The sequence below is a fragment of the Nilaparvata lugens genome, chromosome X (genome assembly GCF_014356525.2).
Source record: "Nilaparvata lugens isolate BPH chromosome X, ASM1435652v1, whole genome shotgun sequence".
NCBI lineage: Eukaryota > Metazoa > Arthropoda > Insecta > Hemiptera > Delphacidae > Nilaparvata > Nilaparvata lugens.
In genome coordinates this window covers 7,467,500-7,492,362 of record NC_052518.1, presented here as the reverse complement: position 1 = coordinate 7,492,362, position 24,863 = coordinate 7,467,500, and the positions used below count along the sequence as shown (strand labels likewise).

At 33.8% G+C, this 24,863-nt stretch overlaps 2 protein-coding genes across 2 annotated transcripts in view; both read left to right on the top strand.

The window, feature by feature from the left end:
• Positions 1 to 281: 281 nt before the first annotated feature.
• Positions 282 to 4,591, top strand: LOC120354757 (nucleolar protein 4-like). Its single transcript, XM_039442324.1, has 3 exons — positions 282 to 1,834; positions 2,729 to 2,842; positions 3,726 to 4,591. Exons 1-3 carry the CDS (start codon positions 923 to 925, stop codon positions 4,557 to 4,559), a joined length of 1,860 nt encoding a protein of 619 aa, XP_039298258.1. The 5' UTR covers positions 282 to 922; the 3' UTR covers positions 4,560 to 4,591.
• Positions 4,555 to 24,863, top strand: part of LOC111064548 (nucleolar protein 4) — a 109,052-nt gene continuing 88,743 nt past the window's right edge. Inside the window, exon 1 of the mRNA XM_022352295.2 lies at positions 4,555 to 4,840. Within this exon, the coding sequence (XP_022207987.2) occupies positions 4,634 to 4,840 (207 nt within the window). The 5' untranslated portion in view covers positions 4,555 to 4,633. The remainder of the gene's footprint in view (positions 4,841 to 24,863) is intronic.

The following is a 24,863-nucleotide window of genomic DNA, read 5'->3' as shown; positions in this document are numbered from 1 at the left end:
ATATTATAGTAATTCATTTCATTTAAGCATAAGTTTTTCATTATTCATCTAACTTTCTAGCTTGTGTATAGTTGTTGATTTTTAATTTTATGCGCATTTTAGATCTGGTCCATTTTCTGGCATTTTTATCTTGGTTGTATCTTAGTTTAATATTGTTCATATTTTCTAGAATTCATTGTTTTTCTTGCAGTAGATGTTGAACGCAAAGTAATATTTTAGTATTTTTCTTCATTTCATTTGTTAGTTTTTTTCAATCGCTTATTAATCCAGTAGTTGCTCATTAATTCTGTAAAGTTGATAATTGCGCATAGTAATTTTTGTTTGCTTCCTTGTTTGTTTGCTAGCTAGCTTTGTTTGTTTGTTTGTTTGTTCGCTTGCTTGCTTTGCTTCTCTGTTTGCTTGTATTGGTTATTGATTCAATATATTTTTAGTTACTTAGTTTCTATTCACTTGAGTGGACTTTTACATTTACATTATATATTTTATTAAGAAAATTTTAATTTAGAGCATAGTTACAAATCTACAATCACATTATCAACATTCAAATAGTTATTGGAGTAAGAATATAAAATTACATAATAGCTGTAGAAAGTTCATAATTTTATTATAATTACAATCATACAAGGTGGAGGATCAGGTCAAACGATTCATAAAAACTAAAATTTCGATAAGTAACTTATTTTTTCCAACCCAATCTGTAGACACATATCAGCTTCTCCAAGGATTTATCAATTTTTCAAATTATTCATATTCATCCACCCCTTGAAACCCTTGAAATAACGTTGCAAATATCTCTATCTAATTATCAGTTTCCACTTACTAAGCCTTGAATATTCTCGATTATAGAAAAATTATTTTGAATTTTCAAGTTCAATACTTGTATAATGATAGCAGTTAATTCAAAATTTTGATCAAAATAAGTATGAATGCTGCACATTTCACTCCATCTAATAATAATTCTCATTCATATAATTTCGATATGAACCGTGATAGCTCGAAAGATACAGTTCTCAAGCTGAAACGGGAAAGGGATTCAGAATCGCATGAGGAAAGCGGTTTAAAAAAGAGGAAGTTAGGTGAAACCCTTGAAAGTATAAATAATAATAACGATCATGAAACAAATGATATCAAGTTTGATGTAGATAAGGTTGAGGGTGGTCAGGATGTCGAAAAGTCCTTAGTTTTTGAATGGGCATGCGTAAAAAATGAAAAGGGACTTGAGGTGGGTGATGGATGTTTGGAAAGTGGGGCAAGGGATTTGAGCGGTGGTGGAGAAAATGGGTTAGATGCCGATGATGATTACTATGATGATGACGACGATGATGATGATGAAGATGATGATGTAAGTGAAGCAAGGCGCACTCCAGGAGCGAGTACTTGTACTACGTTGCAGTCTCCTATTGATTCCCTAGCAGAATCAGCTGTTCAGAGCAGTCTGGTTGACGAATCATGCAGCGATCAGCAGCAAAGCCCCGACAGCATGCACCACCTGGTGGCGGAACAACAAACTACTACAAACAACGAGCTAAACAGAGTACCAAAGGATCTAGACACAGTACTGTCATCCAGGACCCGCAGAAGTGCTGAGTCCCAAGACACCGAGGATGTAATGCTGGCAAAGTACAGGAGATGGGTGATAAAAACATACAGCGACCAGTCGAAAACTAAAACCGTAACCGAGAACAAGTATCGAAGAATTGTGGAAACACTGAAAGGAAAAATACCTCAGTGTACTGAAAACTCGAAATTTCGATTTTGGATTCGTTCGAGAGGATTCCGGATTGGAGGAGCTGCACCTGATAATGGAGAACAGCTCTACGTTTCCACTAAAGAGGTTCGAATTATAATTTTGAATACTTATTCATTTCAGTATTAAGTATTCAGTAGTATTTAAGTATTATTAATCTTTGACAACTGAATATGAATATCAAAGTACAGTAAATTCTCAATTATTCAAACTTTTCTGTCAGTCTATAATGATAATGATAAATTGACCAACAACTCCTCAATACAGGATTGTATTGATTTGAAGTTTTTTTACGAAATGTTTTTCAAATAAGAGAATGATTTGAAATTTTATATGAACTTCCAAGTGGAGTTTTTTATGTAGTTGACTGAGCGCATAAATTCTAATTATTCATCTAACTTCTTAGCTTGTATAAAGTTGTCGATTTTTATGAATATTCCTATTTTTAGACTATTGCAATGGAATGAGATATCTAGTCTACTATCTTGTCGCTTTAAAATACTTGCATTGCTCTGTAAATTAAAAATTTGGAACTTTTCTTCAGGGAGGTACATCCACATTGAATTTCCCCCGCGGAAGGAGAATGGAAATCTGGAAATTTTTAATTTTCTTGCATTTTTAATTGCATCATTGTCCTTCAAACATCTATTAGATAATCATTCGAATTCATTTTCAAGAAAATTGTTTCAAGAATAAATTTTGATTATCAGTTGAATGAATTCTCATTGCACTTCCCATTCTCAGTCACGAAAGATAATCGTCAATTCACTGTTGGGGAACAAATTATCTCTAACATTAGATACCGCATGATTATCATCTGCAGCTCCCAATATTTTCCCTACTGTTGAGGAACATTTACCGCATGATTATCATCTGCAGCTTCCAATATTTTCCCTCTTGATCTTCGCCCAACTATTCAAGAGCATTGTCTGAATATTTTTATTTCTTCAATAATTTATCACTGTTGCATTGATTTTTCAGGGTTACAAGAAAGTTGCTGTCGTTGAGAGATTCTGGGAGATAATCAGAGGGGTCCACCTTGTCAAGGGAAAGAATGCCACCAGTCACGCTGGCCAGAAGAAAACTTACAGTGCGGTGAGTTTTATTTATAAGCATATTTTTCATTTCTACGTTTTGTAAAGGGAGCCAACTCTTTATCTTTTTTATAACCCCTTCTATAAATATCAGTAGTCCATCAAGTTAAAATTATAATTCAGTAATTGAAACGCTTGCTCAATTTCATATTATGCAGTGTGGAGCCTAATATATTATTTATAATTCAATTTGATAACATAGATTGAAACGATATAATTATAGTAACAGAAAAGTGATTCTTAACCCTTTGACACCTGTTGGGAATGGATATGAACTCACAAAAACGATAATTTATGAGTTTACAGTACTTATATAACGTGTTATTCCAGTTTGTAGACCTTAAAACGAAATTTTAAACATGGTCATGACATATTTTTGGTCAACATTAGTAATAAGCAAGTCTTATAACTGTTATAGTAATGAGCAAGACTCTAAGTTACTGTCATATATCGATAATTTATAATCGAGAGTCGATACTTGAAGATCGATATTGTTTGTCGATTTTAGTAGATCAGCGAGCATGCAGAGTGTTTGTTATAACCTCTATATTGTAGTCATGATGACCACTTGCAATTTGTGTTTTATTTTCATTTTATGAAGTTTTTTCTTAAATGAACGAAGGGAAGAGTTTCCAATTCTATTTATTCAGTGTTTTACGTTACAACAGTTACGTATTATCATAGAGTAAATATATTTAATAGTATCGTTTGTACTTTTAATTGTATTTAATAGTACTCATAGTATTACAGTATTTGTCTCTGGTATTATTAAGTTAGTTGAGAGTCCATATTAAATAATTCTTATACTGGGAATCCATTAACAAATATTGCGTTTTGTCTGTGATGACTTACTAGTGAATAATCAATCGATTGCATGTTCGCAGATACGGGAAAACTACGCTTTCCTACCTCGTCTTGCTGTCACCAAATACCTTCTCGGATGCTTGGAATGCTACAAAAGATCCTACGAGTCATCCGGTCACCACAATGCTGATGCTGATTGTGAACCACCACTGACATCCGTCAAAGCAGCTGAGACATCCGAAAAAGTCCCAACTTTGAAACTCAAAAAAACTCAAATCAAAACTAGAAATACTGAGGTTGATTCGTGGTCATCCAATGAAATCAAAACAGGTTCAAACAGCTGTGACTCTGAAGAGACACCAAATGAACCCACTGATAGTTGTAAATCTGATCAGGTATTCGAAGACGACATAAAATCCCAAACACATGAGCAACAGGTTTATGACATAAATAGAGTAAACACTGATGAATCAATTGATAACCATGCTAGCACATCTACACTTGACGTACAGGATCAAAATCCCACAGACATATTCGATTTACCTGCTACGGCACCCATTGATCTTTGCTTGAAAAAACCTCGTCATCTTTCATCAGATGATGTCGATGATGCGATTTCCTCCACACGCTCGAAACATGACACACAATTACACAGTAACACATCACATTATGTTCCATATTTTAAACCAACACCAAGACAAACATCTGAGATGCAACACGCACATTCCGATAGTAGATGCAGTGATGCATCCACGAAAGCATCCACTGATTTTCCATTGATTAGTTGTCACGTTCATCCCAAAAACACAGTAATCTGTTCGCCCCGGAACATGTACTCAGATGAGTACCAAACTATGAAAGATGTAGGTCAGTCAGACACAGCCAAAAACGATGAAGTAACTGATAACACATAACCACCACTCAAAATGTTTACAGCTTCACAAGAAGTAAACGTAAGCAACCGCCGTATAAAATCTCGCGTTACAGGATGGATTCTAGTATTGAGATATCCATTCCTCCTTTCAAAAAACTGAACAGTAGCTCTTCTGGCTGCGAATCAACCATCAGTAGGTCGAGTGATTTTTCAGGTTTTCTTTCAGCTGCTACTTCGTCTTCAATCTCGGATTCATCTCTGGACTCGAGTCTCACTCCGATCAGCCTCCGTCGGAGTCATTGCATCTGGCCGACTATCAAGGTAGGACATCATCCAAATTTCCATTCATGAACAATTTGTGAGCTAACGTATATGATAACCAATACTGCTGGCTCAAAATGGAGTCGTATTTTGAGATGTCAATATTTATGGTTACAGGTATTCATTTTTCCATTGACATAAACTACGATCAATTGACATAAACTACGATCAATATTGACGTAAACTACGATCAATTGACATAAACTACAATCAATTTGCATAGACTACAATCAATTGACATAAACTACGATCAATTGACATAAACTACGATCAATTGACATAAACTACGATCAATTAACATAAACTACGATCAATTGACATAAACTACGATCAATTGACATAAACTACGATCAATTGACATAAACTACGGCTACACCATGGAATAAACTACGGAGAGATCCAACAAGCATACTGCTTCAATAACTCCAATGACTGCTTTAGTCTCAAATTTCAAATTAGCGGTCCAAATTTTGTGATGTCAGTATTTGTGTTAGGTTAAGGGTTCACATCCATTTATCCATTGTCATAGAATAAAATTCGGAGAGATTCATCAGGTATCTTATCAATAACTGCTTCAATAACATTTGCTTCAATCCTAAATCTCGAACAAACGGTCTAAGTAGTATACTGTGATGTCGATATTCGTGTAAGGTCTACGGTTCTATTTATCCATTGGCATGGAATAAAATGCGGAAAGATTCAACAGGCATCTATGAAACTAATTCAATAACTCCAGTAGCTTTATTCTTTATTGATTCATACAATGAGTACATCATCAAAATGATAAGGAGAAAAAATTAAGGTAACCTTGTGCTATTCCTCTCCCAAATTCAGATTGTAACTGCTCAATATCAAATGTCGAATAAACAATGTATGTAGTATTTTGTGATGTAAATATTTGTGTTGGGTTACTGGTTTACATCCATTTATCCATTGTCATAGAATGAAAGTCGAAGGTATTCAACAGGTATCGATCTAACTAATTCAATAACTGCTTACTTCAATAACTCCAGTAACTGCTTCAATCTCAAATGTCGAATAAGCGGTCCAAGTAGTATTTTGTGATGTAAATATTTGTGTTGGGTTACTGGTTTACATCCATTTATCCATTGTCATAGAATGAAAGTCGGAGGGATTCAACAGGTATCGATCTAACTAATTCAATAACTGCTTACTTCAATAACTCCAGTAACTGCTTCAATCTCAAATGTCGAATAAGCGGTCCAAGTAGTATTTTGTGATGTAAATATTTGTGTTGGGTTACTGGTTTACATCCATTTATCCATTGTCATAGAATGAAAGTCGGAGGGATTCAACAGGTATCGATCTAACTAATTCAATAACTGCTCACTTCAATAACTCCATAAAATCCATTGTCAAAGAATGAAAGTGGGAGATATTCAACAGACATCTATCAAACAGTTTCAGTAACTACTTCAATCCCAAATTTCGAATGAATGGTCCAATGCTTATGTTATTCTCTTTCAATTAACAGATAATTTCGAGTACAATGTAACAAAAAATCACAATTGGAATACCTGATTGAAAAATAACACTCCAGCACATTACTGAATCACAAAAATATCTTTAATCAACTTGAGAAATTGACGAACATGATTCAATTAACGTACTTTTGGATGACTTCCTATACTCTACACAATCGTAAAGGTCTAATCAGAGAGTAAGCAGTTGAATTGAACCCATTTAACAAGTGATCAGTGAAAATTTAGAGAGAAAAATTGGATTTTACGGCCATCCAGAGCATCTCTCCGCTAATAGAAGCTGTTCAATGGGAACTTCCCTTGAGAATTGTGAATAGAAACTGCAGTAATGTACCAATACAAACATGATGAAACTAACAAAATTTGTCCTTGAAAGTAACTATTTAACTTGGTTTTCTTGTAACCTGTCTTATTGAGGTTTCACCGAAGTCATCACATCTCGTGAATGTGTTATAGGTTTCATGTAAACTCTGTGGATGTGTTCAATTAAATCAATTTATTGAGAAGCTTGAAACTGTCGCGGCTATTTTAATAAGTAAACGATTCAACTTGGTTTTCTTGTAACCGGTCTTGAAGAGTTTTTACCGAAGTCATCACATCTCGTGAATGTGTTATAGGTTTCTTGTAAACTCTGTCGATGAGTTCAATCAAATCAATTTATTGAGAAGTTTGAAACTGTCGCGGTTATTTCAATAAGTAATGGGAAAAGCTGGAGAACGATTTTCTTTTAGATGCTTAACTTGCTTATATTTCACTATTAAACCTGTATTTCCGATCATGAAAGATTTAATAGAATTTGATCCTGGAGATGAACCGTTGTTTGACGTGTGTTCTATCAAACTCCATCTAAAGGGATCACAACACATTAAACTAGCTTATTCTGTGGGATCAGTGCTTCTGTAACAATGCGTCACAAGACTACGTGGCCCTTCCTAAGGTGGCGTTTCTTACGAACCCATTAAGCGTGGCGTTTCCTACGAAACGAATTCAATCGTGGACTTTCCTACGAATAACTGCTACCTGTACTCAACTTGTATATGTTACTTGTGTCTTGATGTACCTGTTACTGCTATTTGTCCAATATTGTATTGTATTTCAAATTCAATTCTTTATTGCCAGAATTTAACAATGCAACAACAAATCAAGGTTGATAAATCAACACTTATTACAAGGAAATAAAATAAAATAAACTAAAAATGTTTCAGGCACCACCAGCAAAAGAAAAGTCTTTGACCGCTGGTGGGAGTCGCAAAAAGTCCGATTTAAAATAAATACTTAAAACAAAATACAAGTTACAATACAGAACCAAGTTGATAACAAGAAAAAAATACTTCACTGCAAAACAAAAGAATGATAACGAATTTTGAGAGAGAGAGAGAGAGAGAGAGAGAAAAAAACTATTTTCAAATAGGAAGAACTAAAATAAAACAGAGATAAAAAATATGACTATCATTCAGGTCTCAGGAATTACAAAAAATAAAATAGAGATTACATTAAAAAAAATTGTGTATGTATATATGATTTTCTCCTGTTACTATTCAGCATATATATAGGCGGGAGGTGAGAGTGAGAGAGTCGGTTGGAAAGTCCAAAAGATATTTAGAACATTCTGTCCACTTTGGAACGTTTATGAATAATACTTTATAAAAAAATATAGAGCCTAGTACAGTTGGGAAATCCGTGGACCGTGCAACTTGATAATTGAATACTAGTCATACTAAAGCCCGATTTAAAGAATTGATTTCCAACTCTACTCTTAATAAGAAGCTAAAAGCCTACCAGTGAACCGCACGAGAATAGTCCGACGTAAATTGGAACGGCTGAGTACCACCTCTCAACCCCCCCCCCCACATAGGCGTCGCCAATACGTCAGGTGTATTATAAAAATATGAATTAATTCTCATTATCAACTGCAGACAACGTTGATCAACTCCTATTTGGCAATGTTGCACTAATCTTTTCCAATTTCCAACGAACTATTTTCGTGCAGTTGACTATGGTATTATGAATGTACTTAAATATTAGCCATGCTTGTATTGATTTTCATTATTTTCATTTCCATAAGATGACAACTGGTCTACTTCTCGAAATAGAGGCTGCTGCTATCTTCTTGATAGGGAAATTATACTATGAATTTTCCTACTTATTTGGCTGCTTCGAATTTATCATGTTTAGTAAATGTACGAAAAATCTGTATGTTTACCCACACCTTTTGTCCTATCAATTACGCATCTGAGTATTTCTTACATTTCATTGAAAATCACCGGCAGATTATCTACTTCAGCTTGTAGTAGCTACATCCTTAGCCTATGATAGTTCGCTAGGTCTGCTAGTTCGGAAATATATTAACAAATTCCTTTTTTAGAGCAGTAATGTCATGAAAGTAAATTGATTAAGAGTTTGTAATCCACTCATTCCATTCATGAACAAAGTCACAAATCATAATACCAAAAATATATAACATTTAACAGTCTTCAATGTTTTTTTTATGTACCGTTTTGCTTTTCTAGTATAATACATCATCTACTTCAGCTTGTAGTAGCTACATCTTTAGCCTATGACAGTTTGCTAGATCTGCTAGTTCGAAAAAATACTAACAAATTCCTTTTTTGAAGCAGTAATGTCATGAAATCAAATTCATTCAGGAGTTTGTAATCCACTCATTCCATTCATGAACATAGTCACAAATTATAATACAAAAAATACGTAACATTTAACAGTCTACAGATGGAAATAAATTGGAAGTTTCATTTGTTCAAATGCTAATTAATGAATAATTATTATTGAACGAAAACGGGATTTCGTTTAATAATAATTATACATTTAACAGTCTTCAATGATTTTTTGATGTAACGTATTGCTTTTCTAGTATGATACATCATGTAAATAACTTCATCAAGTTAAAATTTCAATTTCATCATGTAACGTATTGCTTTTCTAGTATGATACATCATGTAAATAACTTCATCAAGTTGAATTTCAATTTCATCAGGAAATTTTTCCAGATTATGGTATGTACTGTGAGGAAAATTACTTACTTTGTACCTCACAGTATGTCATTTAGCCATAATCTTGAAAAGAATTGGAGTATTTTATAATATCTCTTCAGTAATTCAAATTTCATTGAAGAATTTTTATCTTTTCCGGCACAGATTCTTCGAATGAAATTCATGTAATCATGTGATTATAAAATTATGTAATCTATGTAATCGATAGTATCCTTCATTTTTCCGGCAGAAATACGTTTGATACAATTTTCATTTATTCATTCATACAATAAATATATTATCAAAATGATAGGGAGAGGAAAAATAAGGTAACCTTGTGCTATTCCTCTTCCAAATTTGTTTAATCATGTTATTATGAAATTATGTAATTAATGTAGCGATATAATCCCATAAAAACTCTGACTTAGGAAGTCTGAGAATTCTATTGCAAATGTCACATTTCGTATTATTTTTTCTGGTCCTTTTTCCCAAAATAGATTGGAATTCACTTTTGCAAATTGGCATTGAAAAGTTGTGAAAATTTAGATTTTTCAGAACATACGCGTACTATTATAAGGTTAGATTATCAATTATTACTGTTGTAATGAGGATGAGGCTCCAGAAAATTCACTCATTTGAGTAATTTCTAGATAAGATTGGAAGCTGTTAGCTTAGCAATTTTCTTTGTATTTTTTCACGCAGATAAGATAAGCAACGAGTGTTGGGTACTCTCGTTAGAAAGGTAACCATTTGATGACTAGCGCCACTCAAACATAAAGATGTGAGTTTCGTGAGGGTTCTCCCCAGAAAAACAGAAACGGGGGGAAAAGAATTAGAGGAACTTGTACTCCTTGCCTGCTGGGTGACAGTCGAAGAAAGAGATAGAGGAAGAAAAAGGGAGAGAAGCATAGGGGTCTCGAGTGTAACTCAGGGTTGATGGGATGGGATACCAGGATAAAGGATAGAGATCCAGTGAAAGAGGGTTGAGAAGTGTGACAGAGATATGGATGGTGAGAGTGATAGACAAGGAGGTAAAATGAGTGAGAGAGAAGAACAAAATTGGGATGAGTGCCCCTGTGCGAACGAAAGGTGAAGAGTGATTAGCGATAAAGATAGAGGAACGAATCCAGATACGGGAATAACTAGGAGAGGGAGAGAGATGGGAAAAGAGTCTGTAAGGAGAAGACAGAACTTACTTGGGCATAATGCCACTATTCACTATGACGGGGAAGAGGGGTGGAATAAAACCTATTCCTTGTGGAAGAGTGTGGGATGTTTAAGGGTGAGGGGAAGTGGAAGGGCTTGTGTAGAGACTACTCGAGATCCCTAGAGGGTGGAGGTGGTAGAGGGGGTTGAGGAGAGAACCCCAAAAGGGCTGAGGATAAGCACACTGAGAAAGAGCGTTTCCCAGTTCCAAAGTCTAGAGAGAGAGGAGACGATGCTTAACTCCCTATCGTACCGTACCCCTCACCGCACCAAAGCAACATAACTTCTCTGAGTCACCATCAATATGAGGTTTACTGTGGTGCAAAAGGAAAAGAAAGCTGGAAGGAACTTGTATCATATGAAAGAATATTATAGAAAATACTAAACAAAGTTTTGGTTTTGTATTACACTATAATCTTGTAGTTTAGTTATTCAAACTTGATGGTACGTAGCGAATTTTTCCAATTTTCTACGAAATAATGAAATTGATTGAAATTTTTCCAATATTCTGATAAAATCGAAGATTGATTTCCATAGATGATTCTTTGAGTATAAACTTGAAAACTTTGGATAAAATTAATATGGTATAATAAACTCCAGTATGAATTAGAAACAAGCTCATGAAAAACTGAAGTTTCAAACCGCCAGACCACTCGGCTACACTGATTTTCCTCTTTGACATTCTTTACTTGAAAAGAATTGTGGAGACGATGTAAAACTTTCACTCACTCCATTCGAACAAGTAGGCTTTTCTCCTGCATCCATTAATTTGGTATGTTTGCGCTTTAGGGATCATCAAATGACGATGTGTAAATATATTAAAATTGATTCCTGGGGTATTAAATACCCCAGGAATTTTTCCATCGTAGTTTTTACTTTATATAAGCTTGCGTGATCATGCCACGTTTTGTGACAAATAATCGGATCTATACTTATTATTTATATCATATATATTGTATATGAATGTATAAATATGAATATATAGAGAACTGAGATTGCCGTGATCTATTCTAAAATTTTAAAATCTACTAATAATTATGGTAAATTGGCATTTGAATACGTGATATAAATGACATTAAAGACTCTATCAAGTCCAAACTCACCCTTATGTCTTATTGTTTCGAGATTGACTGACTCCATTGTAAAATTCAGCTGTATACTTGTATGTTCTGGAACGGCTGTTTGTTTTGAAATTGATAAATTGAAATCATGATAGATTCTTCATCATTTTATCAATAGATAAGTTTATTTCTCAAGAAATTTGCATTACTACATGGTTGGAAATGGGTTATTTTCTTTGCTGGAGGAAATTTGTAAATCTTCAGCTCATTCAATTTTAATGAAAGTTAAATATTCTCACAATGTTATTGAAGAGGGACCTTGGCGCTTTTCAAAGGAGTATTATACTCTAGACTAGAATGATTCAATATTTTAGGATATAGCCATTTGAAACTTGACTCATATCACATAATAATATAGAATACACAGAAAATGGGGAGTATAGATCTATAGAAAAATTTCCCTTAGCTTTTCGCAAGGAATGTAAACACCTTTCTCATTGAAATATCATATTCAAATCTGACTATTTGATCCGTCAGAATTTAATACCTGGGAATCATTGTTGCTATATTCACAATCTTCTGTTCCCTGTTGTTTGATTATCGGTCATAAGTCTCATAGCAATTTGAGGAAAATTACTCAATGAGTTTCTTTTTTGAATCAACATCAGACAGAGCTGAGACTTTTAAGCTTTTTCTACCACTCAACCCATCAATATTAATATATAGACATTTGAATATATTTCACACTAAAGGCAATAGAAGATTGTCAGCTGTAGTAGAAGAAAATTCCATACATTGTACATTATAATATACGTAGCAGGAATAGGATATTATCAGCGGGAAGAGAAGAAAAGTATCCGTACATTAGACATTATAATAAAATACTATAATTTCTACGCTATCCCGCGACTTTTGAATGACTTTATAGACTTTTTAATGTCTATACTATCCCGCGTTTTCTTGCGGGAACAGAAAATTTAAATATGATGTGTCACATCCCAAAATTATAAAATTAGACAAAGCCAATGTTTGCACAAAACATTTTTAGAAATACGGTACTTACTACGAAAAATGAATTTAGAGATGATAACACAACTAGGTATGATAAAAGATAGCGGCACATCGGAGTGTTGTAACAAAATTAATTAGAATACTTTTAATTTGATAAGATAATGGTCAAAAGTAAACTGGAATAAGAAATAAATACGAAAGTATTATAGAGGTTATAAAGTTGTTAGGGTTTGTTTACCAGAAACAACTGATTTTTAATAAGAGCGTTTCATGCCAGATACTAATCAAGGTTACAATCTGTCATTTCTATTAACCACTGAATTTATTATTAAAATGAAATTATTTATATTATCAAAATCGTATAAAAATATATTTCAAAGAATTAAAATGGCGCTGCAACTTAGGGCAATATGACCATATACAATCGAGTATATTTAGCAAATAAAGAAGAATTTACCTCACATAATCAAAATAGCTTCAAACGTGGGGCAATGAACCTCACACCCAATTTGAGGCTCTCGTCAGGTGAAGGTAAATGTGCATTCACCTAAAAATAAGTGTTTCCTTATAGATGGTATTCATACTTATATTTTGTGAGGTAACATTGATCACAGTGATATTCCACACAATCCACGTGGTTGTTTTTCAAACTGCCGGGAAAATTGGAAATTCAAGAGAAATACCGGGAAATAGAAATTCATTTTCCTGGTTGAACTGTCGACGAATATTTTTCGAAGGAAATGTCTCGCCCACTGATTCATAAGCTGCTTATAGGCTGCTGTCTGGAGCTTGACGTGAAAATAAGGCTCCACGATTTTCGAGAAAAATTGATTTTCGTCTAGACGTCATTAAAAGTCACCAGCTGCAGAGTTATGCAATTCAATGACCGAAAGTTCAGCGCGTGTATATATTGCCGAGAGCCTAATTGATCACTCAACCTCAGTTTCTTTGGTGTAGGCCCAAGTAACCACTATGAGTGAGTTAGACAGAGAGTTTTCGAATCATGACATTATTTTCTCTCTTTTTCGGCTGGATCCTACCACTCCTTCGCACTCATTACTGCTAACGTCACCTTATTTCAGACCTTTAAACACGTTTACTCTAATGAATGAGTAAAGCTCCTAAGTGGAGAACACTTGTGGGCTCATAAAGTTTTAGTATCTGGTTGGTTTTTGTTTTACTAAACTAAAAGCTCAGTCATAGATTGGATTTTGAACTCATGATGTGGTGTCTTATCAACTCAGACGTTTTTACTATACTCCTGTAACTTATGGTGATACTTTCAACTGGTCATTCTTACTGGCTGAACTGTCAGACTTATTTTTCATATGATTTACATTCTTTTACACTAATAAAATATGAAACAGTTTCACTAACTATTCTTTATAATACATTTATAGAACAGTCGGATACACAATTTTATAACAATATATTCACATGCACGAATATATTATATTATATACTATGTATATAGTATATGAATATATCATGTTGATATACATGAAATTGGTAGGATTCATATGAATATACTACCATAGAGAAACAATAGCATAAATAGATATCCCATGGTATAGGGCGTTTATGTCGCAACTTTTACTGTTATCTCAAGCCTACAGTCCACGTAGTTCTTTCCCGTGAAGCTTTATGACGCTGGTAGTCTCTCATATTGTGCCTTTCATACACTCTTACCCGGTCAAAACAGTAAAAATCGACAACAATCGACAGTAATCGGCTTGAGATAACAGTAAAAGTTGCGACATAAACGCCCTATACCATGGGATATCTACTTACGCTATTATTTCTCTATGATACTACAATATTATTGGCTGACACTCTTATGGGCGTGATTAAGCAACTTGCATCCTTGGAAGTGATTCGCCTTGTCTATATTTATAGTTTTCCAGCTATGTATAATGGTAACATCAGGCGTTAATTTGTTTGATAACTCAAAACACTCTCTTGAGGTTTCTGACCCAGGAATTGATCTAATAACTAAACTAAATTAATCAAGATTAGATTTATTTGGTCTAGTCGCATTGAAAACACATAAAATAAGGTTATGCCATGTAATCTTTGGGAAATTTTCCAATCAACTCTTAGAAATCATCTAATGGGTCCGAGTGGAATGAGTGCCTGATTCTAATATATATTTACAATAAACATTGAGTGATTATACAATGATTTTATTTTCTTATACAATGATTTTTTTATCGTCTAGATTGGTTTCAAACTAAACTCTTTCAAACTATACTGGTTTCCCCTTTTCTTTGAAAAAACAACTATGGTCGGTGGTTGGAATATATTAACAGGAAAAGACGAATTCATTAAAAAATTATAAGACTATAACAAAGATTATTGTGTTAAAATTGGAAAATGAATGTTCAGGCGGGTGAAAATTGGTGTTAGAGTAGGTAAATTTCTGGCCCTAATCGAGATAAATGGCCATATTTTGATTGCTTTTGATTGATTTCATCATAATTTTCTATGCTTTCTATTTTGTGCTTGGTTCATTCTTTTGTGTTTAACTGTTAACTGACCATATTTTGATTAATTTGATCATTATTTTCTATTCTTTTCATTTCGTGCTTGGTTTATTATTTTGTGTTGATCATCAATACACCATTTAGCTTCGTGGCTCATTTCGTTTCACTCAACTGACGAATGAAACATTTTTACAGACAAAATAAAATTTCAATTACCAAATCAAAGTCGATACAATGCAATACAATGGAAATATGAAATTTCGGTATTTTATAAGTTACAATAATCAACATGCTAACCACACGTTACCTATATCCTGGATGATGATTATTCACCTCTTGAGCGAATATAAAACTGGCAACCAGCTGGTAGGCCTAAGCCCTTCATTGGCTGTTAAGCCATTGACATATACATAAGTTACGATAATTCATCAACTATTTCCAGAGCAATGCCAAGTAGATTGATAACTACTTGTTATATTAATATTTTTGGGTGTGCCATGAAACAAAGAAAGCTAGAAAAGAAGGAACGATTATAAATCAAAACCGAGAAGTATGTGACGTTTATATGATCAATTATTATACAGCATGTCAACAGAATGCCAACAGAAAGGATTCCCTTGAAAATTCTTAACTACCACCCCATAGGAAAAAGATATTATTGATTAATGATTATTGTGATTTTAGATTACCGTACTGCAATAGATAGATATACAATTATACTGTTGTGAGTCGGAACAGGCAAGAGCCTAAACCTTGAATGAAGGAAGAAGAAGAAGAAGTATTATACAGTAATAAAGTTGAAATAGAAACGATATTGTCAGATATTGTCTTCAGACCACTGAAGATGATGCCTAAGTGCATTGAAACTTAAGTTTGGCTCAAATGAATTATGTGGAACTGGCAATATCGTTTTTATTTCCACCTTAATATTGAGAAATTCCGCACAATATCTTTATTTATTTATTACAATATTACATAAAGTAACATTACACATATGCAAGCTCTTTCGAGCATGACCGCATAAGGGAGTATCTAACACATAACATATAAATAATATTATGAATTACACATGATACTGAATAAGAAGAAATATAATACAGAATTTAACAAGATCGAGCTTTGAATGTTTGAACATCAGAAATTTTTCCTCTCTTAAATTGTAACTGACAATAATATTAGTTAAGCATCAAGAACATATATGAAGGAAGTACTTGAAAAATGGTCTGAAGATACAGCGACGGTACAATAGCCATGAAAGTGAAGTCTATCTCACTATGAGAAACTTAAAACAAAGAAAAAACAGAGAAGGTATCTTTGTTCATAGTGTGAATATTATACTATAATAATTATGGTGTACTGCAATACATTATGATACATCATTATACATATATATCCTTATTATATACATAATTATCCTTAATAGAACATTAATATTCATTTACTAATTTCATAATTTTTTTTGTAATTTTTAATTATTTTATTATAAAAAACCTTAATCTCATATCATTGAATGAAGTTTGTAAATAGTAATTATAACACGCAATAAGCAACTAATTACTTAATATACCCCAACACATATAATTTATAGTGGGGTGTATATTTATTCATTGAAATTATCATTTATTCATTGTTGAAACACCGCTGATTTATGTAGTTACATTACAATTTTATATTATCAATATTCTAATGTTGCATTCAATCTTCATTGTAATTAATAAGTTTTCATAATATGTGAAATTTGTTGCATAATTGGCTGTTGTACTGTAATTTATTGTAGATTCTTGTATAAACCAGAATGTATTGTAACTTACTTGAATAAATAAAATTTGAATTGTGATTGGAAGTTCCTATGAGAAATGACGACAATGAAGAAGAAAAATAATAAGGTGGTGAAAAGTATATGGGAAAGTTTTAAAGCTTGAACTCCACATCGTGTACTCCCGGTGACAAGGCGATGAGAAAGAGAAAGGAAGTGACAAGTAGAAGGAATGAAGAAGGAAAAAGGAAAGAGGAAAAGTATAAGAGAAAGTCGACCTGGCCCCAGATCGAAAATGGGGTTGGAACGTGGGTGGGAGGAGGGCGAAAAAGAGGGGTGGGGGGATTCATTCTTAAAGAGAGCTTTTTCGTATGACGCAGGAAAAGAAACAGAACCAACAGAGATGGAGCGCCGTCTAACGCGCTTTCCATCTCTCTCCAACAGGATGAACATTTCTTTCTTCGGTGGCAGAGAGAAAAATACATAACAAGGGACCGATAGAGTTTTTCCTTGTGAAGGGACGTTGGGTGGAAGGGGTAACCGCACCCTTTTTCGTACAGCAGCGTTGTGAAGGAGAGAAATAGGTGCGAATGAGAGAGAGAGTGAGACAGACAGAAAACAAGGGAGGAAATTAAAGGGTGCATGAAAAGAGTGAGAGACAGTGACGAGTGAGAGAAAAAATTAAAGGGTGCAAGGGTATAGAAAAGAGCCAGGGGATTGGTATGAGGCCTGTAGGTGTGTTGTAATCATCCCCATGTGGTTATATGTGAATCGATAAGTGCCAAGATGAGATCCATCTCACAACTTACGACAGAGGGTTAGGAACATCGATAACGAAATCAGTATTGTAATTCAATACGCTATACTTTGATGAAGAGATAGAATATTGAGTCAGATGCTCCATACAACACATTATAAGACACAATTGATTAACAATAGACTTATTGGAATAAACGTGTGACGTCTTCTTAAAAAATCTCGAACAGATATATCTTGACAGAACTAAAAATCTCGAACCGATATATCTTGATAGAACTAAAAATCTCGAACATATATCTTTCCCAGAACTTATCTGGCCATATGAGGAAACTGATTGAATTGAGTGATAATCTAATATAGTGAGGTCCACGTTATAATGGCAGTGGAGAAAGGTAGGAGAACAACGTTGCCGAAACTCTGTCTTGTCAATGCCTTCTATAGACGGTAGCTGATACAGGTTTATTGATGTAATATTAACTGGTTATTCTCGTTTAAAGTAATAGATTATATTTTATAAAACAAGGAATTTTATTTCTCAATTCTTTCATAACGAATTTTCATTATTGAGATGAAATATTTTGTTAATTAATTATCAATTCTACATTGTTAAAAGACGATCTGACAACAGAGCAAATGGAGAAGAGATAGTGCTATCCGCTTTGTTGAATGATAGACAAGGATAGCAATACCATTGCTAATCAAACACTGCCATTATAACGTGGGCCTCACTATAGCAATGAGAATTATGTTATTGACTCTCTCTCTCTCTCTGATTTTGTGATAATTCTTAAAAGTAACAAGTATCAACCTCAATCCTTTATGAGGTTGTAAGAAACAAAAAAAACTTTATACTTTCTATCAGACGATATAATATAGTTCCCTTGATAGAAATTTAGAATACCACTCCCTTATTACCCATTTGAAATAAGAAAGAGTCTGTTGTTTTTTCAACGTTCAAGAGAAAGAGCTACAATATGGTACTCTACATACTGTATTTGGATTTTTAGGCAGAAATAAGGAGAGGAAGTAGATTATATATTGCCGGTTGCACAAAAGCCGGTTAAGTTTCAACCGTGATTAATTCCAGGAGAAGCCGTCTCTTCAAAAACACCTTCTCTGATTGGTTCTCGTGAAATTAATCACGGTTAAAATTTAACCGGCTGTTGTGTAACCGGGCCTTAGATTTCGAGTTAAAATTGATGTATTCAGTGCTACTTATTTCTATTTATGAAATGGAATTTTTTCGAAATTAATTAATTAATAACCTAATATTAATAACCTGGTGAAGATGGTGTGGAACTTGAAACTAGTTGTTATTATTGTATTTTCAATCTATTATTTTACTAATTTTAGATAAATGATACTTCAATTCTATTTCATAAATACTTACACTTCTAGAGTATTTATATCTAGGCCTATATGTGAGTTAAATTGACTTGTAGCTCTATTATGATAGTCAAGTATTATAGTTCATTTATAAAACTTGATCGAATTAGTCTGACCCCATGACAACAACTCGAGTTACAATTCTGTTTCAGTTTCAGAAACCCCCAATTTAATATATGTAACATGAAGTGGTGTGATTAGATTAGATTTCTTTATTTATGAATGTTACAATATTTACTGGCTTATACACTAATTTACATTGAATGACGGTAATGCTAGTTATTCAACGAATTTTACAAAGTATAAATAATTAATCAATGAGGATAAAGATTGAATGCAATTAGAATAACGATTATTCTAATATTGTGATGTAATATAATACAGAGTTATCATAAAAGAATGGTGCGGTTTTAACATGGTTTAAAGAAAAGCCAATTACTTACAGTTGATGTTGTTTATTCATCTAATTTGTCGTCTCAGGCAGTTTTTTACATAATTGATAAATTTAAATATATGTGCGCCTTTAGTCGTTCGACAAAATATCCAAACGATAATCAATTTCTCTCCAAACATTCGCTAACATTTCATTGGTTATGGTTGTCATTGCTTCATTAATCCTGTTTTTAAGTGGTTCAGGTAGATTTTTTTCTTGTAAATTTACATCAAAAACATTGTTTATTCACAAGATTAAAGGATTAAAGAACCAATGACAACCATAATCGAAGAAAGTTATCGAATGTTAAGAGAGAAATTCATTATCGTTTGGACATTTGTCGAGCGACTAAGGGCGCACTTATTGAAAGTTATTAATCATGTAAAAAAACTGTTTCAGACGACAAATTAGGTGAATAAAAAACATTAACTGTAAGTAATTTGGGTTTTCTTTAAACAATGTTCGAAACCGCACCATTCTTTTATGATAACTCTGTATAATATATGTGATATAATATATATATATGATATATATATGTGTATATATGATATAATATTGTGGTGTACTTCATAAATTGGCGGTATTTCAATAAATAATGTCGATTTCTGAGAAGGATGTTGAATAATATCCTTCTCATTAACACACGACCGGGAGAATAATATAATTTTGTTTTCTTGGATTTCATTCCACCATCATATACATAAGAATATTCTGTCTTGTTTTCCGTTAGTAGCCCTATAATCTATATATATAAAAGCGAAATGGCACTCACTCACTGACTGACTGACTCACTCACTCACTCGCAGAACTAAAAATCTACCGACCAAAAACGTTCAAATTGATAGGTATGTTCAGTTGGCCCTTTAGAGGCGCACTAAGAAATCTTTTGGCAATATTTTAACCCTAAGGGTTCTTTTTAAGGGTTCAAGTTCGTCTTTTAGCATGTATATTCTTCTTCTCCCAATCTCTTAATTATAATTGAAATTTCCATATCATATGTTACTATAGAACTATAATCTAGATAGAGTACTCTTCGAAACAGTTGTTACTGGCAACTAAATTAATAATTTTGTCAGGTTGACATTAAGTTGAGTTGACTTTGTTAGGTTGGCACCAAGTTGAAGATTTGAAAGCATTTATCGCGGAAAAATTGATTGGGAACTGCTACTTCAATCCTTGGAATATTATATTACTAGCCGTCAGGCTCGCTTCGCTCGCCATATCCGTTTAGCCAGACGTTTAGTCTGGACCCCCGAGTGGATTTTCCTAACATGATAAAAATGCAGGCGAGCGAAGCGAGCCTTCTAATCTTATTCTTGGACGATCCAGTCGGCGGTTCAGGGGGCGGAGCCCCCTGGCTAGACGGATATGGCGAGCGAAGCGAGCCTGATGGCTAGTATTCTTAAATATGAATAAAAATAGAAATATAAGTAACCTTTTATAAATTGTTTACTCACAACAAGACCCAGCTATATGATAATGACTTGATAATGGCATCATATACCCGAAACATGTTGTGAGTAAACAGTTTTGAAAGGGTACTTGGATTTGTAATTTTATTTATATAAAAATGTTCAAATACTATACCTTACTGCACTTCTACCTTGGTTACACCTTGCTTCCCACACGAAAAACTGTAAAAACGTCCACTATTTTACTCAATCCTGATACAGTAAATCGATAGATCACAAATTACCCATCACTTTATAGGGAAGGCAGTCTCTGTCTCTTCTCTCTCTTCGTCTCTGTTGTCGGGCTGATAAGTTATCGCTCATATAAGTTAAGATTCGTGCACCTGCTACTCGAGTTGGATGGGTGATCACTTCTGAAACTCACTCCCCTTGATATCATAATTATTTATGAGTTTGCAGTCGCTTATCGTTGGTTCGGAACACACCTAAACCTGTTGGTACACCTGTATCTCTCGTCATCATCATAGGGTTTTGTGGTTTAGTGGTAGAGTGCTATGCCCAAACTTCGCCAGGTTATCAAATAATAAAGGCATTCATTGTATTCATTGTCTTCCCAACACCCTTGTACAAGTCTCGTGGTTATGTGGGCATCACTCTCAGCCGAATAAAAATGATCGAGTTCCGAAGAAGTTTTGTGAATTTATACCACAAATATCTATAGTGAGGTCCACGTTATAATGGCAGTGTTTGATTAGCAATGGTATTTTATTTTTATTTTATTTATTTATTTATAATTTCTACAAAGTAGCACTGATTGGGAGAGAAAAACTAAGGATACTCCTTGTACTATCTCTCTCCCAAATTTAGATAACAAGTCCGAAATAGGGTTATGGTTTCACTTTTCTAAAATTTAGTCCATTTTCACTAAAAAAACAACGAAAACTAAGAATTTTAAATTTTGACGGTATTGCTATCCTTGTCGTTCATTCAACAAACCGGATAGCGCTATCTCTATCTCGCTTTGCTCTGTTGTCATATCGTCTTTTAACGATTGATTGATTGATTGAGTACTTTATTTATGTAGATTACAATTATATACAATAGGCTTATACACTTATATACAATAGCTTAAAATACAGCAAAATTATAGATGAATTTACATGATATAGACTAAGAAAATAATTATTGAACTGTATGTGATATGAAAAAGCAATTTGTAATATATAACTATAGATAATAATTATATTGTTATGCATATACATAATTTAACGATGTAGAATTGATAATTAATTAACAAAATATTTTTTCTAAATTATGTGAATTCATTATGAAATGATTAAAAAATATAATTCTCTGCTTAATGAAATATAATTGATTATTTTAAACGAGAATGAACAGTTAATATTAAATCAATAAACCTGTATCAGCTATCTTCTATAGACGGCATTGGTTCGGCAACGTTTTTCTCCTATCTTTCTCCACTGCCATTATAACTTGAATCTTACTATAAGACCCTCTTTGGTTTTAGAGCCAAGGTGTAAGTAAGTAATGACACAAATACAATTTATAGACGTAACCGAATGTATTTTGTACATGACAACAGAAACTGACCTTTACTTGCATTCTTCACTAGTGAAAAGAGATAAGAATAGGAGAGATGTGGAAAAGACAAGGAGAAGAGCAGGTGAGGAAAATAATAAGGTGTGGAAAATTGGGAAATTAAAAAATCCAAAGGAGGAGAAGTGAAACGGAGAGGGGAAATAATAAGGAAAAGTTGAAGGAAAGAAGCAAGAGAGAGAAATTGGTGGACAGGTTGGATCACCAAATAGCAAAGCTCTTAGAGAGAGAGAAAGCAACAGAAAGGAAATGTTGTGAGTAGAATGGATGGGTCTTATAGGAGGAAAAGCATGTGTAGTAGTGGATGAGGGAGAGAGGGGTTTCTTGTAAGAGTAATGAGAGGGTGTCATTCTGGGAGAGAGTAAAATGGGAAGATGGATAGGAAGTGAGAGAGAGAGCTTTTGGATGACTGTGTATGAGAGAGAGTAGGGTAGTAAAAGAGGGTAGAATGCGATAAAGTGAGTTTCAAACTGTGAGGGAAAAATAGACAGGATTAAAGTGCAAGTGAGAGAGAAGAGAGAGATGGGCAAAGAGTGTACAAAAAAGGCCTTCTTCTTGTACGAGCAGCTTAAGCTAGGGAACCGGCGAAAAAAGATAGAAATAAAAAAAGGCTGGATAAAGTTGGAGTTGGAGGGCTTCTAGTTGGAGCTGGCTAACCCCCCCCCCCCTCCACAATTCCCCCCCCCCAACCTACCCAATTCGTTACCCAACTCACTACTTTTTTCAGCTCTCTCGTTTTCCCTCTGTACTGCTTTTTCATCTTCTTCCATAACTCATTCTCTCTTCGTTGTTCCCGGTATCTTTTCTTTGATTTCGTTTTTTAAAGATAATCCACCAGTTTGCCATTTTCATGTTACAATTCTCAGAACAGCAAACATTCACCAAACGGTATATTACTACATACTAATCAATTTTTTCCTAAAAAATGACGAGGATTTTCTCATCTTTGGTGATGGATTAACGCGCTTTATCTATCAGCTAAGGCTTAACGTGATGGTTTAATATCCCTTTTTTATCATAAAAGCTCCAATATGAGATATTATCGATGCGTTTTTCACCAACAGAGCCTCATCGACAGAATCAATCTGTTCAATTATTTACATTTCTTATCAGCGATGATTCAACTTTCATTATTATTTTGTCAGATATCCATTCTTCTCTACAATTTAATTAACGTTATTTCATTGTTTGAGATGGATCAACAAAGGGATGAATACGTTTTTCTATCAGCAGAAGTAACATTATTTGATCAAGTAACAAAACAAACTTCACTTCACCTCGTGACTTCTGAATGATCAGTTTCCAGTGCTAGAGAAGACGAGTTGTGGGGGAAAATTTGAGAAAATGGAGAGAATTGAGAATACTAGTGAGGTGGTAGAATGAAAGAAATAATGAATTAAAAGAAATCAAAGTTGGTAAAAAAATAAAAATTAGCAAGTGTGAGATCTAGTAACAGATATATGGAGAAAATAAGAATGAAGCCCCTGCCTTGAGCTTAGACTAAACCGAAGAGGGTCGTGAAGTGGAAAATGATAAAATATTGAAAATTGAGGGATATCCTATACTATTAAACGAGCAACTTCTGTTAATATGTTTGTATTTCACCAGATCTCGAAAACGGCTATAACGATTCTCACGAAATTCAGAACATAGTAGGTTTATAATATAAAAATTCGATTGCACTAGGTCTCATCCCTGGGAAAACTCGCTGAAGGACATTAAAAGGATAATTATTATTCAAACCTTGGAAAAACACATGATAATAATTATTTCGTCGTCTGTTGGTGATGGAAGTGAGTGAGCGAGCTCATGTGTTTGGGACTGTGTCAAAATTATGACTCAGCTGTTGATCATTCAATCAGGTACTTGGAGCCGGTTGCAAAAAAGCCGGGTTATTTTCAATCCTGATTAATTCCAGTAGATCCATCTTTTTGAAATAGTCTTGGTCTTGATTTGGTTCACGTGAAGTTAATCAGGATTAAAATTTAACCGGCTTTTGTGCAACTGGGCCTTTGTGAGGGGAAATTGTTGCATTCCTCTGGGAATTATTCTCAATTTACTGTGGTTAGATAGAACATTTCTATATGAATGTTATTATAATTTCTTCTTTCGTAATACATTTTTTATGCTTTTGTACTCCAGAGCGAAGCTCGGTCCCCGTTATTATATTATATTCCTCTATTGATGTTGATGGTTTGGATTGCAATATATATTGGCTTAGAACTTAATCTAAATTATATTGAAGCTGCAAATGACAACAAAATCACAGGCAATACAGTATGTTCCCACGTAAAACCCACCTTCAAAATCAGACTATAATATGACAAAGGAAAGAATTGGCTTATACACGTACGAGATAGGAAATTCATGAATGACGCAACATCACGTCTGAACTACTCGACTGATTAAC